This window comes from Macaca thibetana, chromosome 15, assembly GCF_024542745.1.
Source record: "Macaca thibetana thibetana isolate TM-01 chromosome 15, ASM2454274v1, whole genome shotgun sequence".
In the NCBI taxonomy this organism is placed as follows: domain Eukaryota; kingdom Metazoa; phylum Chordata; class Mammalia; order Primates; family Cercopithecidae; genus Macaca; species Macaca thibetana.
In genome coordinates this window covers 107,189,493-107,206,653 of record NC_065592.1, presented here as the reverse complement: position 1 = coordinate 107,206,653, position 17,161 = coordinate 107,189,493, and the positions used below count along the sequence as shown (strand labels likewise).

The 17,161-nt window shown below is 40.5% G+C and overlaps 1 protein-coding gene across 1 annotated transcript in view; it reads right to left on the bottom strand.

Annotated features, from left to right (window-relative positions):
- LOC126937935 (contactin-associated protein-like 3) overlaps positions 1-15,398 on the bottom strand; it is a 235,546-nt gene extending 220,148 nt beyond the window's left edge. Inside the window, exon 1 of the mRNA XM_050761826.1 lies at positions 15,218-15,398. Coding sequence (XP_050617783.1) covers positions 15,218-15,302 — 85 coding nt within the window. The 5' untranslated portion in view covers positions 15,303-15,398. The remainder of the gene's footprint in view (positions 1-15,217) is intronic.
- Positions 15,399-17,161: the final 1,763 nt, after the last annotated feature.

Sequence of the window (17,161 nt, the reverse complement as noted above, 5' to 3'; positions counted from 1 at the left end):
AAACAGTGTAGAGAAGACCTTAAATGGCCTGATGGAGCTGAAAACCATGGCACAAGAACTACATGACGCATGCACAAGCTTCAGTAGCCGATTCGATCAAGGGGAAGAAAGGGTATCAGTGACTGAAGATCAAATGAATAAAATGAAGTGAGAAGAGAAGTTTAGAGAAAAAAGAGTGAAAAGAAACGAACAAAGTCTCCAACAAATATGGGACTATATGAAAAGACCAAATCTACATCTGATTGTTGTACCCGAAAGTGACGGGGAGAACAGAACCAACTTGGAAAACGCTCTTCAGGATATTATCCAGGAGAACTTCCCCAACCTAACAAGGCAGGCCAACTTTCAAATTCAGGAAATACAGAGAATGCCACAAAGACACTGCTCAAGAAGAGCAACTCCAAGACACATAATTGTCAGATTCACCAAAGTTGAAATGAAGGAAAAAATATTAAGGGCAGCCAGAGAGAAAGGATGGGTTACCCACAAAGGGAAGCCAATCAGACTAACAGCGGATCTCTCGGCAGAAACTGTACAAGCCAGAAGAGAGTGGGGGCCAACATTCAACATTCTTAAAGAAAAGAATTTTCAAACCAGAATTTCACATCCAGCCAAACTAAGCTTCATAAGTGAAGGAGAAATAAAATCCTTTACAGACAAGCAAATGCTTAGAGATTTTGTCACCACCAGGCCTGCCTTACAAGAGATCCTGAAGGAAGCACTAAACATGGAAAGGAACAACCAGTACCAGCCACTGCAAAAACATGCCAAATTGTAAAGACCAGTGATACTAGGAAGAAACTGCATCAACTAATGAGCAAAATAACCAGCTAACATCATAATGACAGGATCGAAGTTCACACATAACAATATTAACCGTAAATGTAAATGGGCTAAATGCTCCAATTAAAAGACACAGACTGGCAAACTGGAGAGACAGTCATGACCTGTCAGTGTGCTGCATTCAGGAGATCCATCTCACGTGCAGAGACACACATAGGCTTAAAATAAAGGGATGGAGGAAGGTCTACCAAGCAAATGGAAAATAAAAAAAAGCAGGGGTTGCAATCTTAAGTCTCTGATAAAACAGACTTTAAACCAACCAAGATCAAAAGAGACAAAGAAGGCCATTACATAATGGTAAAGGGATCAATTCAACAAGAAGAGCTAACTATCTTAAATATATACGCACCCAATACAGGAGCACTCAAATTCATAAAGCAAGTCCGTAGAAACCTACAAAGAGACTTAGACTCCCACACAATAATAATGGGAGACTTTAACACACCACTGTCAACATCAGACAGATCAATGAGACAGAAAGTTAACAAGGATATCCAGGAATTGAACTCAGCTCTGCACCAAGCGGACCTAATAGACATCTACAGAACTCTCAGCCACAAATCAACAGAATATACATTCTTCTCAGCACCACATCACACTTATTCCAAAATTGACCACATAGTTGGAAGTAAAGTACTCCTCGGCAAATGTAAAAGAACAGAAATTATAACAAACTCTCTCTCAAGACCACAGTGCAATCAAACTAGAACTCAGGATTAAGAAACTCACTCAAAACCGCTCAACTACATGGAAACTGAACACCTGCTTTTGAATGACTACTGGGTACATAACAAAATAAAGGCAGAAATAAAGATGTTCTTTGAAACCAATGAGAACAAAGACACAACATACCAGAATCTCTGGGACACATTTAAAGCAGTGTGTACAGGGAAATTTATAACACTAAATGCCCACAAGAAAAAGTAGGAAAGATCTAAAATTGACACCCTAACATCACAATTAAAAGTACTAGAGAAGCAAGAGCAAACACATTCAAAGCTAGCAGAAGGCAAGAAATAACTAAGATCAGAGCAGAACTGAAGGAGATAGAGACACAAAAAACCCTTCAAAAAATCAATAAATCCAGGAGCTGTTTTTGTGAAAAGATCAACAAAATTCATAGACCACTAGCAAGACTAATAAGCAAGAGAGAAGAATCAAATAGACGCAATACAAAATGATAAAGGGGATATTACCACTGATCCCACAGAAACACAAACTACCATCAGAGAGTACTATAAACACCTCTATGCAAATAAACTAGAAAACCTAGAAGAAATGGATAATTTCCTGGACACTTACACTCTCCCAAGACTAAACGAGGAAGAAGCTGGATCCCCGAATAGACCAATAATTGGCTCTGCAATTGAGGCAATAATTAAGAGCCTACCAACCAAAAAAAGTCCAGGACCAGATGGACTCACAGGCAAATTCTACCAGAGGTACAAAGAGGAGTTGATACCATTCCTTCTGGAACTATTCCAATCAACAGAAAAAGAGGGAATCCTCCCTTACTCATTTTATGAGGCCAACATCAGGCTGATACCAAAGCCCGGCAGAGACACAACAAAAAAAGAGAATTTTAGATCAATATCCCCGATGAACACTGATGCAAAAATCCTCAATAAAATACTGGCAAACCGAATCTAGCAGCACATCAAACAGCTTATCCACCATGATCAAGTTGGCTTCATCCCTGGGATGCAAGGCTGGTTCAACGTACACGAATCAATAAATGTAATCCATCATACAAACAGAACCAAAGACAAAAACCACATTATTATCTCAATACATGCAGAAAAGGCCTGCAACAAAATTCAACAGCCCTTCATGCTAAAAACTCTCAATAAACTAGGTATTGATGGGACGTATGGCAAAATAATGAGTTATTTATGACAAACACATAGCCAATATCATACTGAATGGACGAAAACTGGAAGCATTCCCTTTGAAAACTGGCACAAGACAGGGATGCCCTCTCTCACCACTCCTATTCAACACAGTGTTGGAAGTTCTGGCCAGGATATTCAGGCAGGAGAAAGAAATAAAGGGTATTCAATTAGGAAAAGAGGAAGTCAAATTGTCCCTGTTTGCAGATGACACAATTGTATATTTAGAAAACCCCACTGTCTCAGGCCAAAATCTCCTTAAGCTGATAAGCAACTTCCGCAAAGTCTCAGGATACAAAATTAATGTGCAAAAATCACAGGCATTCCTATACATCAATAACAGAGAGCCAAATCATGAGTGAACACCCTTTCACAATTGCTTCAAAGAGAATAAAATACCTAGGAATCCAACTTACAAGGGATGTGAAGGACCTCTTCAAGGAGAACTACAAACCACTGCTCAGTGAAATAAAAGAGGACACAAACAAATGGAAGAACATTCCATGCTCACGGATAGGAAGAATCAATATCGTGATATTGCTCTTATGATATCATGATATCATACTGCTCAAGGTAATTTATAGATTCAATGCCATCCCCATCAAGCTACTAATGACTTTCTCCACAGAACTGGAAAAAACTAAAGTTCATATGGAACCAAAAAAGACCCCACACTGCCAAGACAATCCTAAGCCAAAAGAACAAAGCTGGAGGCATCATGCCACCTGACTTCAACCTATACTACAAGGCTACAGTAACCAAACAGCATGGTACTGGTACCAAAACAGAGATATAAACCAATGGAACAGAACAGAGGCCTCAGAAATAACACCACACATTTACAACCATCTGATCTTGGACAAACCTGACAAAAACAAGATATGGGGAAAGGATTCCCTATTTAATAAATGGTGCTGGGAAAACTGGCTAGCCATATGTAGAAAGCTGAAACTAGATCCCTTCCTTACACCTTATACAAAAATTAATTCAAGATGGATGAAAGACTTAAATGTCAGACCTAAAACCATAAAAACCCTAGAAAAAAACCTAGGCAATACCATTCAGGACATAGACATGGGCAAGGACTTCATGACTAAAACACCAAAAGCAATGGCAACAAAAGTCAAAATTGACAAATGGGAGCTAATTAAAGGGCTTCTGCACAGCAAAAGAAACTACCATCAGAGTGAACAGGCAACCTACAGAATGGGAGAAAATTTTTACAATTTACCCATCTGACAAAGGACTAATATCCAGAATATACAAAGAACTCAAACAAATTTAGAAAAATCAAACGACCCCATCAAAAACTGGGCAAAGGATATGAACAGACACTTCTCAAAAGAAGACATTTATGCAGCCAACAGACACATGAAAAAATGCTCATTACTGACCATCAGAGAAATGCAAATCAAAACCACAATGAGATACCATCTCACACCAGTTAGAATGGCAATCATTAAAAAGTCAGGAAACAACAGGTGCTGGAGAGGATGTGGAGAAATAGGAACACTTTTACACTGTTGGTGGGACTGCAAACTAGTTCAACCATTGTGGAAGACAGTGTGGCGATTCCTCAAGGATCTAGAACTAGAAATACCATTTGACCTAGCCATCCCATTACTGGGTATATAACCAAAGGATTATAAATCATGCTGTTATAAAGACACATGCACATGTATGTTTATCGTGGCACTATTCACAATAGCAAAGACTTGGAACCAACCCAAGTGTCCATCAATGATAGAATGGATTAAGAAAATGGGGCACATATATACCATAGAATACTATGCAGCCATAAAAAAGGTTGAGTTCATGTCCTTTGTAGGGACTTGGATAAAGCTGAAAGAATCATTCTGAGCAAACTATCGCAAGGACAGAAAACCAAAAACCGCATGTTCTCACTCATAGGTGGGAACTGAACAATGAGAACACTTGGACACAGGAAGGGGATCATCACACACTGGGGCCTGTCATGGGGAGGGGGATTGGGGAGGGATAGCATTAGGAGATATACCTAATGTAAATGACGAGTTAATGGGTGCAGCATACCAACACAGCACATGTATACGTATGTGACAAACCTGCACATTGTGCACATGTACCCTAGAACTTAAGGTATTAAAAAAAATTTTTTTTTTAAAGAAAATAGACAATTTTTCTCAGGTTCCCACCACCTGAAAAGGGAACTCTTTAGATGGTAAAATACAAAACAAATGCTGACAAGAAGGGATTGCAGTCCACGATGAGTGACGCAGATATAAGAAAATGTTAATTTTTTTATACAAATTCAAAAGGAGTTTGTCTTCTAGTCTCAACACCTGTTTCACAGAAAAATGAGAGAAGTTCTGGGTGGAAGCACTAAAAGGAAGGAGGTGGCCTCTGAGGTGCCGCGGAGGTCCAAGACATGAGGCGATCCCGGGAGAGGAAATGCCTGAGCAACGGGCCGAAAAGCGCAGCTGCAGCACAGCGTTCGGTTTGTGTGCTGACTTATTAGCTGTCCCCTTGTAAAGGCAATTTGATTAATCAAAAGTACGGATGATGTGATGGGTAATTTCATGTGTCAATTTGACTAGGCCAGGGGTCCCAGATATTTGGTCAAACATTATTCTGGATGCTTCTACGAGGGTGTTTTGGGAGGAGATTAACCATTTAATTGGTCGAGTAAAACACACTGCCCTCCATACTTGGGTGCGCCTCAACCAATCAGCTGAAGGCCTGGATGGAACAAAAATACTGACCCCCTACCACCACCAGAAAAGAGAGAATTCTCTAGAATTCATCTGCAGCAGCAGCTCTTCTGGCCTGTCGGCCTTCAAACAGAACGTCAACTCTCCTTCAATCTCCAGCCTGCCAGCTCACCCCACAGATGAGATTTCCCACGCTCCATAACCACACGAGCCAGTTCTTTACAGTAAATCTCCTATGTGTATCCTATTCATTCTATTTCTCTCACACAGAGCCTATAAAGGAAATTTGGGGAGTGGTGGTTAAAAAAGAGAATCTGGGTCCACCTTACTCTGACAGGTTGGAATGCAGTTTGAGTTTAATTAAATGGTAAACGATAGTTGTAGGTGATAAATACCTATATTTGAATTCAAAATGCCAACTGTAAAAGTAAAGGGGATTTTAGGTCAAAGTTGGCTTCTCAGTTTTATTTTTATAATACTACCCTGAACGCTATAACTCTGCTGACCCATTACTTCAGTCTCATCATTCCCTGTGTTTCCATGAATCTGAGCTAGCCACCCATTTATTCACATTCTATAGATATTGACTACTGATCATATTCTGGGCATGGTGCTAGGTGCTGGTGATACAAAATGCCTCTCAATTATATCACAGTCATGTGACAGTGATATATGCAAAAGCTACTGCTATACAATAAGCCCAGTGTAATAAGAGAGGCACATAAAGGTACCTATTGTGGATTTTCCATGAAAAGAGTAATGAAAGTGAGGAAGTGTGGTCAGGAAAGGCATCATACAGTTTGGTTTGCAGTATTCCAAGAGAAATTAGGGAAAAGGTATTGTGGATTTTTCAGGAAAAAAAATATGCAAAGTCACGGTGATAGGAAAAATGTTACATACCTGGCTGAGGGAAGACAGTACCATGGGGGCAGGACAAATGCAGAAGGGAATTAGTAACTCAGAAAAGCCGAGGAGAAAAACTGAAGATGCTGGTGTGCTTTTCTTAGGAGTTTGAATCTAATATTGAAAAATGTAACCATGAAATCAGCATGAAGGCAAAACTTGCTTCCTTAACGTAAATGTGTTAAAACTGAATAAATACATGGACTCATTTTGTAGAAAGGTGCCCTATGGTTATCAACTACACTGTGGCAGGTCACCTCCTCTGCCCTGCCTCATACTTCTTGGCTCTCCTTTTACTCTGGCTAGTGCTGGGCTAACGGGCTCCACACAGTGTAATGTGGCAGCGCCTTCCTAAGCGTTCTTAGGAAGTTACTCCTAAGAAGTTAAGTGTTCGAGTTCTCTTTTTGTCTCTTGGCCTCTGCGATGCCTGCAGACACCCAGTCGCAACCCATTCATTCATATTCCTCTCCTGAGAGCCAGGAATCAGTGCCCCAAGGGCAGTGCTGAATCCCTGGACAGGACTCGGGATAAATGCATTCCCCCCTGACCACTGTCTCTCAGAGGCACAGCTGTGAAACACATTCTACTGGCTTCCTGAGAGCTTCCCAGGGAGTTCATGCCCCAGTTGCTCACAGAAGTGACCAGCTCAGTGATGTCCCCTGTTGTTGGATTTTTCTTCTCTATTCCATTCTTCCCTCTTTTATGAGCTCACTTTCCAGAAGAGGCTACCTGCACCAATGCCCATCACAGGCTCAGCTTTCTAAGAAAACTCTGGCTGGGACAGCGGACTTTCCAGAATGGAATGTGGGCAGTATTCTAAAATACTAAATAAAACACAATAGGAAAATCAAAGGGATGAATGTCACACGGCATGAAGAAGGAGGTAGAGGACATCTGCCTAGCCTGCCAAAAACAAAACAAATTGACAATCAACCCTGGCCACCCAGGAGAAGAGCTTTGTCACAGCAATTCTTCCACATATCCCAGAAAAGAGAGGAAGAAATGAGGACAGTAGAATCAACTGTGCCATCCAAAAAAGGAAGGCTGCCCAATCTCTTCTCTAGAATGTGTCAACTGTGATTTATGAAATGACATATGCTATTTTTATATTGCAGTGTTTGCTTATCTATAGGTAAGATCTTCTCACTACTTATGTCATGTTATCATTATATTCATGAAGACGACGACCATTGCACAGACAAGTACATGTGAAGAACCGTGAAGAGAGATTTTACCCTACTTGCGAGCTAACAAATGAGCCTGACGGTTTGTTTCATGGTTGCGGCAGAAGATTCCTGGGTCAAAGCAAAGGACTGTATTACTTACAGCATAGCAAACAATATGAGCACCAGCATGTCTGCATCAATTTCCTTGCCTCCAAGTCCTCTGGGGAAACATGGATGGGCACAGTTGGATGTGTGCACAGGCAGTGGGTTACATGACAAGTGAGGAGCCCTGAGCTTAGGGAATTCAGAGTTTTCTATGGGCAGCAGGCATTGCTTGCCCTTTGGCAACATTGCTGAAATAAATCTCTTATAGTTCAAGATGTATTGATAAGCGTGTTAAGCTTATTTTTATACATGAAAAATAGCAAATTATTATTTTATATGGTTATTCACAGTATCTCAAAATCTATGTGATATTAGCTTAGTTTTATTATAATTTTTAAAAACCATTTGGGTTCCTTTAATTGTTAATGGATGAGAATAAAAAGAGATAAATTAGTTGATTTCTTAAAGCTAAGCAAAATCAATTTTTATTGAGGAACCCAAAACTTTTCCTAACTTTTACAAATGTTTGTAAATTGTAGGTTCTGTGACAGCCTGTGCTATAAAATTTCATAGGCTTATAAGAGCTTTCTTAACACAACTGTGGACTTTTCTCCTGATGTTGTACAGCAGTTCAAATTAGCACAAGAATCATAAAGCCTATATTTGAACAGCTATATATTATTATATAGATATTTATTTTCCCATTTGATGTTGCATTACTTTTTCTATCAATCTTCTAACAATAAATTCATAAATATCTTAATTATAGCAAACGTGACGTTCTTAAAGTTGAGAATCATCAAATATATTTCTATTACACAGATATAGTCTTCAAAAAGTCATTTAAAATAGGAAACCTAATTGGGAGACACCTTAAAAGGTAATCTCCCACAACAGAGGCTTTGCTTAAAATACTGTTCTCTTTGTATTTGTGTTAATAATTGATTTGTCTTCGAAATTAAATTAGGAATCTATTGTATCTAGTGGACTTGAAATCAAAGCCCTTTCCCCATCTTTATCTTCACTGCTGTGTTCAAAAAGACTAGACTCCAGGGACCTGTTAGAAGCTGGGTTAGAGATAGGATGTCTGAGAGACACCCTTCTTTCATAGTCTGAGGATATGCATGTGTGTATATGTGTGTGGGGAGCAGGTGGAGGAGGTTAACTGTATCAGGGCAGGCATAATACTGTATTTTAAATCCCTCCTTCTGTTATACATGTAAGCTGTAAATAGTCTCTGCTCCCAGTGGCAGCAATCATAAACTCACGTAGTTCTGCCCGTAATTTTATTTAATTTAACATGTGACATTGAGACAGTGTTTTTTTTAATTCACTTATAACTTCTTCCTCCCCCACATTCCAGCCAAATAAATACATACTTATAGAAAAATGTGACTGTTTTCCTGGGCACCCAACAATTCAACTGTCCCTAAAACACCAGGTTCAACTTAAATTCTATTAGCTTGTCTGAGGGCTAAGATATCTCAAAATCCAAGACAAAGTATCATTTGCGCATATGGAGGCAGCTCTGATTGAATAGATATCTAAAACTGACAGGTAATATTTTAGATCAAATCACTCCATTAAGACAAAGACTAATTCAATTGCTTGCTCAGTTTCCAAAGAAACCCTTCCATTTCGGTCTAGTGTTCCATAAACATTGACTTTACATTAAAAGGACAGTGAAGAATCTGAGCTGGCCAGAAAGTTGAAGCTCAAGGTTGTAGAAGATTTGAGCTACCAAGTCCAAGCCTTTTAAAAGATTCCCAATATGTATGTATATCATTTCCCTAGCTCTACACTTGCCTGAGAAACCATGACATTCGATAACTTTTTTCCATTGGATTTGGTTACAAAGTAAGTCAAGGAACTACAAGAAATATATTTCCTGGAAAAACATAATATTATATATATTATATATTCAAAACTCCGTAAAGCATATAAAGTATAAGCATATACTGAATTATAAGGCATAACTCAATATATTGATTTTAACCTAAAATTTTCTTAAGGCCTCAATTGCAAATGCTTTAATTGCCAGTGGTTCATAAACACATCTGTGAATTAGAAGCAAGTAATATCCTCTGTTTTTAAACTCTCAAAAAATGTGATTATACTTAATCAAAAGTAATTCAAACCACAGCCCAGGCAATACATATTAGACCATGTCCTCTTGGTAATTTAATTCTTAGCAATAATTTTAACTGCTGCCTTATTAAGTAGGTATGCTACTTAAATTATAATCCTGTAGTTATAAGGTTAAAACTGTTTTAAAATCTCAAATGTTTTTAGATTTCAATCACTCTTCTTATTATGACAAAAATGTTCATTAACTGGAACACATGCAGTATCATTTTTAGCCACCACTTTATGGTATTTTTAAATTTTTATTACCAGAGTAGTCATTTCATTATAAAATTTTAACAAAGCTAAGCATATACTCCAATTTTTTTTTCAAAAAATAGATTTACTGTAGGCCTGTTAAGGCTCTCATAAGTAATGAATTTCACACTTTCCTTTTATACCGTATCACAACACATCAAGCAGATATATGAAATCCTTGACAAAAGACATTTAAAACAATTCTATGCTTTATATGTCAAGTGGAAAAGGACATGTGCACAATCATGTACAACCAAGCGTTCGCACATGCTCTTACAACGTGGAGCAACCCGGCCTGGGGCAAGCAACCTTCCAGTGAAGAGTCTCATCAAAGGTGCGGAAGCCCATTCCAGACCAGGCGACGGTCAGTCTGAGGGTTCGTTCCGACATCCAAGCTTTAAAAAGTACTTTGAAGATTGATACAGATGTCCTAGGCAATAAACTTCCCAAAAAGAATGGAGAACAATCCCAAGGCCAATTACACCTTTTTCATTCAGAAATCCAGGCTAGTTTGATTTAGAGTCATACATAAATGAACTGCTATTTCTCAATAATTGTTTGATTTTTTTCAGCCTCTTTATTTTTAATCTACATCTCTGAGATAAAATGCATCAATTTAACTACATTTACTTATTTTGAGTTTTTCTATTGGTCCATGTTTCCTTTAAGCACAATTTTGAATGTTTTTTAAAGTAACCATTTGACTTTGAAACAAATTTACAGAAAACATGGAAGAACTATGCTAACATGCTGTATCACCCCTGAATACTTCAATGTGCATTTCCTACAACAAAGATGATCTCCTATATAACCATAATATGATCATCACAGTCATCATGGATAAAGCTCCAATATTTAATTCTCAATCTTGTTCAAGTTTCACCAATTCCCAATCATGTCTTTTATAACACAAGCATTTAATGCAGAATAGTATTTAGTTGCCTTGTTTTTCAGTCTCTGTCAATCTGGAATGCCGCTTTCCTCACCCCACTCAACCTCTGACAACTTGCTATAGGTCACCACCAGTGCTGTCTCCTGTCTCTCCAGGTCCCCATCCTTGCTATGCTGTGGATGCTTATCTTACCCTGCTGGTTTCTGAATGCTCCGCCATGGCCCTGGGCCTCCCCACTACCCAGAATGGATGCCTAAGCTGAACTGAAAGACTCTGGACTCAACTGTTCAAAAAGAGGAGAGAAGAGGAAGAGGAAGAAGAATACCAAGTAATTGGATTTTTCTTTTTTCATGATTGAACCAATGTCTTGGAATTGATTATCATTTCCACGGGCTACTTATGCTCCGTACTATTTGTATAGAGTTTGGTGAACATGAATAAAGGCATCTGAACTCCTTTTTTTTTTTTTTTTTTTTTTTTTGAGACAGAGTCTCACTCTGCCACCCAGGCTGCAGTGCAGTGGCGCAATCTCAGCTCACTGCCTCCTCACAGGCACCTGCCACCATGCCTGGCTAATTTTTTTGTATTTTTAGTAGAGATGGGGTTTCACCATGTTGGCCAGGCTGGTTTCAAACTCCTGACCTCAAGTGATCCACCTGCCTCGGCCTCCCAAAGTGTTGGGATTACAGACTTGAGCCACTGCACCAAGCCTGAACTCCATTTTTTATAGAGTACCATTTGACACTAAAATTAAGAGTCTGTTACTCATCTGCAGAATCTCTCTTTAAATGGTATTACTAAAAGGTCCAAAACGAAACATCTACAAAAATAATTATTCCTATACTCTGTGAGATATCTTTCCTGACACATTTTATATCATAAGTGAGTTTCCTAACTAACCCACACACACTCTATAGTAGGCTTACCCTTCTTTCCCCAGGCTGGCTGGCAAACTTGAAAAACCTAACCATTTAGGGGAAAAATTGAGGCAATTAAAATTAAAAGTGTTTTAGGCTAAGTAATGAATAAATTAACCCACTGAAAAGTTACATCAAAGGCTATTACTCAGCATTTTACCAATTACAGGAATTTCTGCAACATCTGCCCAGCCATTTGTTTGTGTTTCCCTGGGATCAGTGCCCAGAGTTCAATCATTCTCTTGATTCTTCCTGTTATTTTCAGGGACTCGATGAGAGCAATACGTGACCTTTCACTCACTCTCAGGCAAGGAGACAAATTGAGAGTCAAAAAATAACTCTTAGATAAATTGTGACTAATCCAACTCTTATTACGAGACACAAATATTGATTAATGTAAGCTACAATGGAAGTCAGATTTGCCCACACCCTTTCTCCCACATCACAATGTCTTCATGTTCAAAAAGAAACAGCAAAGTCACAAGGATGATTTTAACATGAAGAGATGTGTTCAAGTCTTTGTTCCCGTCCTTTGGTGAAGGATAAACAGATAAAACAACATAAGGAAAATGCAAGAATCTATGGTCTGTCCTCAGAATTTTATACCCACTTCCACTGAAAAGTTCAGAAGAAAAAACAGGTGAAACATTTATTGCTTTTATATTAACAGTAACTATCGTGAAATGCAAAGAATGCAGTCCTTTCTGGATACTGTATCCTCAAAAAGATGAAGCGTATGCAGGATGATTCAAAATAGTCTAAACAAACAAAGAATAAGTCTATGGGCACTGAAGTTAGGAAAACATTTCCCCTCATGTAGAATCCTCCTAACAAAGTTTTCCCATGTATTTGTCGGGTCAAATAACATTCAGATAAACTGCACATAATCCCTAAAATGCCAAATGTTTAGAGAGCTTTTTTTTTTTTTTTTTTTTTTTTTTTTTTTTTTTTTTTTTTTTTTTCCTGAGTCGGAGTTTTGCGTTTTGCTCTTGTTGCCCAGGCTGGAGTGCTATGGCGCCATCTCGGCTCACTGCAATCTCCATCTCCCGGGTTCAAGCGATTCTCCTGCCTCAGCCTACTGAGTAGCTGTGATTACAGGGGCCTGCCACCACGCCCGGCTAATTTTTTGTATTTTTAGTAGAGACAGGGTTTCACCATGTTGGCCAAGCTGGTCTTGAACTCCTGACCTCAGGTGATCCACCCACCTCGGCCTCCCAAAGTGCTGGGATTACAGACATGAGCCACCGTGCCCGGCCTAGAGAGCTCTTCTCATGAAGGGCCATTTCATGCCATCATCAACAGGCTGCCTTGGTGGGTGGCCAATGTGCTTCTGGAAAACCAGCTGCAAATAACGTGAGCAGCTCATGGTGTCTACATGAGAAGGAAACTTTTCAATGTCCTTATTAACTTTCTTCTTAGTATTCAAGGTGGTCCCATTATTATAGTTACATGGTTTTATCTGGAAGAATTACTTGATCTAAAAGGTAATTTAAAATTAGTAAAATTTATTAGATGTGAGGATATTAAGTTTCATCAACGAAAGAAGACTGAAAACACCCACAATAGTAGTACTGAAATTCTAAGTGTCACTCAGCGACTGGCGAGAGCCCCGTCTGGTGCTAAGTCCATTTGGAACATCTGTCCCTGCCCTCCCCTCCTCCAAGAAGAATGTTCACTGTAAAGGAGAAGAGCTTAATTTCTATGGGCTTTGTAATCCTTCCACTGGATTCCAAGCAAAATGACTATTAATACAACTAATCCTGAGAATAAAAAATAATCACAACTATGTAATAAAAACAGGAAAGGTGGTGCCAGGGTCTCACTCAGATTTCATTGCTTTGCTTTTCTCCAGGAAGGTCTTTTTGAAGCCCTGTTTATTCAATAGTAAGAGTGACCTCTAGTGACTTATCTTGTTGTTGTATTTTGCCAGTTGGTTGGTGAATTACTCTAGCATCCGTTTCTATAAGTAACTCATTTATGTGTTTATATTTAAGCCAAACAGCAGTTTCCGTTACAAGACCTAAGGATTTTGATTTGATGTAAGTAACCACGTTTTATTAACAAAGCCTTCTCACAAAAGCAGATTAAAGTTGAATCTGAAACACGGTACAGCATCTGACCAAAGGAGTCCAGTGCGTTTTTGGGAGGGGCACACCAGGTGTAGGATTTAACTAAGGCGTAGCTGAATCATGATGCACAGTGAGTGCATGAACCCATGTGCGTGCCTTGTGTGTGAAGAACCCAGGCTTGAGCCCACGGGTAGAACAGCACTGAGCTACGGCAAACTTTTCATGACAGCTTAGGAGAACTGCTGGAAGCTACCCTTGGTTATTCTGGAGTAATCTAAATTTACAAACATGGCCACTAGCACTTATTGGAACTTATTTCAAAGGAGATTTTCGTAGGAGGGGGCTGAAGTTGAGAGTGGGGATATGCCACTGAAAGACAAAAGTGATTTCAGAAGAAGGAGGAAGACATTTTAAAAATTCTAGTCTCATGGTTTGATTAATCAAGAAAGAAAGACAACTCCCTGATAGAGATTTACTCCAAGCCAAAAAAAAAAAAAAAAAATGTAATGTTATGTAAACATTTTTATGTGTGATAAAATATGGGTACATTACAATTTGCTCAACTGTCTGGAATATCATCATTATATCAGAATCATAGCCCACTCTAGAAATAAAGGCTTCCTAGATGTTTACCAAATTAAGGAAAATAAAAAACAGGGAACCCAATGGCAAATTAAATAATGTAAAATATTAGCATCCAGAGATGAATAATTTTCAAGATCACCTAAATGGCTGAGTTTTGTCTTCAAGCAAGAACTTTCTACTATGAGAAACCAAGCCTCCAGGCAGGGGTGTTCAGTGCTATTCCCTTAGTAGTTAGGGCAGGTTATTAATTTGGGGTTCTTAAATTTAGTTTTGCCTACAGGCGCTCTGTCCCTATAGTGCATGGAAGTTAATTAGCATCTTAACTCTGAAGCTGCCAAGGTCGGCAAAACTGTAAGCTGCTAACATCTAAGTTGATGCAGTATGATGTAATGTCTGCCAGTTTTTTCCCTGTTAGACTTAATTCCCATAAAATGTTTCAATCCTAAAAAGGAATAAATGACAGCATTTGCAGGCTAATCTCTTATTTAGATGTTCTTTTCAGGTTTTACGAAAACGTCCACTTTCTCAATGAATATTCAAATACATAGATTAAAAAGTCAAAACATGCATGGTATATCTTAGACTACCCCACAAGAGGAAAGTCTATTGTAAACAAAATCGTCTTTTTCGGGTTGCAATTCCATAGAATTTTTTTAAGGTTCCTTGTGTTCAGGAACATGTTCTGCAATTCCACTTCCAAATATTACCCATAATAAAAAATACGAAGTTTTCCTGATAGCCTAGGGCAAGTTTTTTAAACCATTTGCGGTACTTACGTGGATTTCCTGCTCCTACAGGGCTCCAAGAGCGAGTGGGGAGAAGGAGCAGCACCTGGAGGACGGCCCAGGCTGCCGAAGCCATGCTCACTCGGGCCAGGCGCCCTGCGACCCGGGCACGGCGATGGCCGCTCTGCGTCGCTCCTGCTCTCACTCCCGTCCCCTGCGCGGCTCCGACGCTGCTCCCTCCACTCTCCAGTCCCCGGCTCTCTTCCTCACGCACTGGCAGCCCCCGCCCGTCGGGGAGAAGCCCCAGCCTCGCCTCCCCGGTGCAGACGCTCCCGCCTAGCAGCGCCCGGCCCCAGGCGTCTCCGAGGTCGGCCCCGCGGACTCGCACCGCAGCTTTCGGGAGCGCTCGGGGCCGCGCGGCGCCGCCCCAGGCTCGGAGGCGGCAGGTTCGGGCGCGTCCCGGACACTAGGCGCGGGAGGCGGTCGGCGGCCACGCGAGTCAAGAGGCGAGGGAGCGGGACGGACGCCCCAGCTCCCCCGGCGCTCTCCTCCCGTTACACCGGCAGCTCCCTCCGTCCCTCCCTCCCACCGGGGCGGGGCGGCCGCGGTGCACGGGCTCGCACCAAAGACCGCGCCGTCAGCCTCCGCCTGCAGGTGGAGAACGCCGGGCTTTATCACTCCGCTAGTCACCGAACCCGGGAAAATCCTGTCCTGCTTGAGTTCAAACAGGGAAGGTGAAGCAGAAATAACTCTGCGGCGTGTACTCGGGCGGGCGCGCGCACACTTTGATTTTGCTAGGAATTCTGACTTGTAGAGAACCAAGCTGGGAAACCGAGCCAGGAGCAGGGCGAAGCCACTGAGCCCGGGTTGTGCGAGTGCAAGCCTTTATTTAAAGTTTTGATATTTTGTCTATCACGGATTTTTTTTTTTTTTTTTTTTTTTGCTATTACATTCAATTTTAAAACTATTTCATTCATTCAAGATTAGCGTTACTTAACAGTTGCGCCTGAGACTAGTGCGTTAGTCCCTTCACCCTAGTCCTGGCCTTGGTGGAAGTCTAAAATTTACATTTTATTCCAGTTTTCTGTCCAAAGAAGCGCCCCCTGCAAGTGTAGGATGAGGAGCTCAATTCAGCAGCGGCTAACACTGGACTCCTCGTGCGCCTGCTGTGTGCTGGGCGGCGGGTTGTGTGGGGCGCGGGGGTCGTGGGGGGAGTCTTTTTCTGTCTTCCTCTGCTTCTCAAATTCACAGGACGGGCAAAGATTGACAAACTCACATTACCACCACCAGAAGATTCCAAAAAAAAAAAAAAAGATATTAACTTTTTTAGGTGGTGTCTCGAAGACACAGCTTTTAATCTTCCCTTTGGAAAGAGAACTTTGAAAGGCTTTTTCTTCATTAAAATGAATTCAAATGTAATACTGATAGAAGAACCACCTTACAAAGTCATTCTTGAATTATTAATTGGGTTCACTTAAACTACTTTTGCACAAGAACTCTGTAAATAGCACCTCTTTGATTACAGAAAAAAATTATAAATCTAAAGTTTTGATTGACAGATCAGTTGCCTTCAGTGAGATAGAAAGGGAGAAAATGGAAATCATTTTCTAAATTGGACCTATAGTAAAACAACAAATGTCAATCTATTATTGTACCAATTTGTCAGACGTCAGAAGGAGTCTTGAAAAATGTGAACTTGGTCGGGTGCGGTGGCTCACACCTGTAATCCCAGCACTTTGGGAGGCTGAGGGGGGCGGATCACGAGGTCAGGCGCTCCAGACCATCCTGGCCAACATGGTGAAACCCCGTCTCTACTAAAATACAAAAAATTAGCCGGGCATGGTGGCGCGCGCCTGTAGTCCCAGCTACTCGGGAGGCTGAGGCAGGAGAATCGCTTGAACCTGGGAGGCAGAAGTTGCAGTGAGCAGACATCGTGCCACTGCACTCCAGCCTGGTGACAGAGCAAGACTCTGTCTCAAGGGAAAAAAAAAAAGT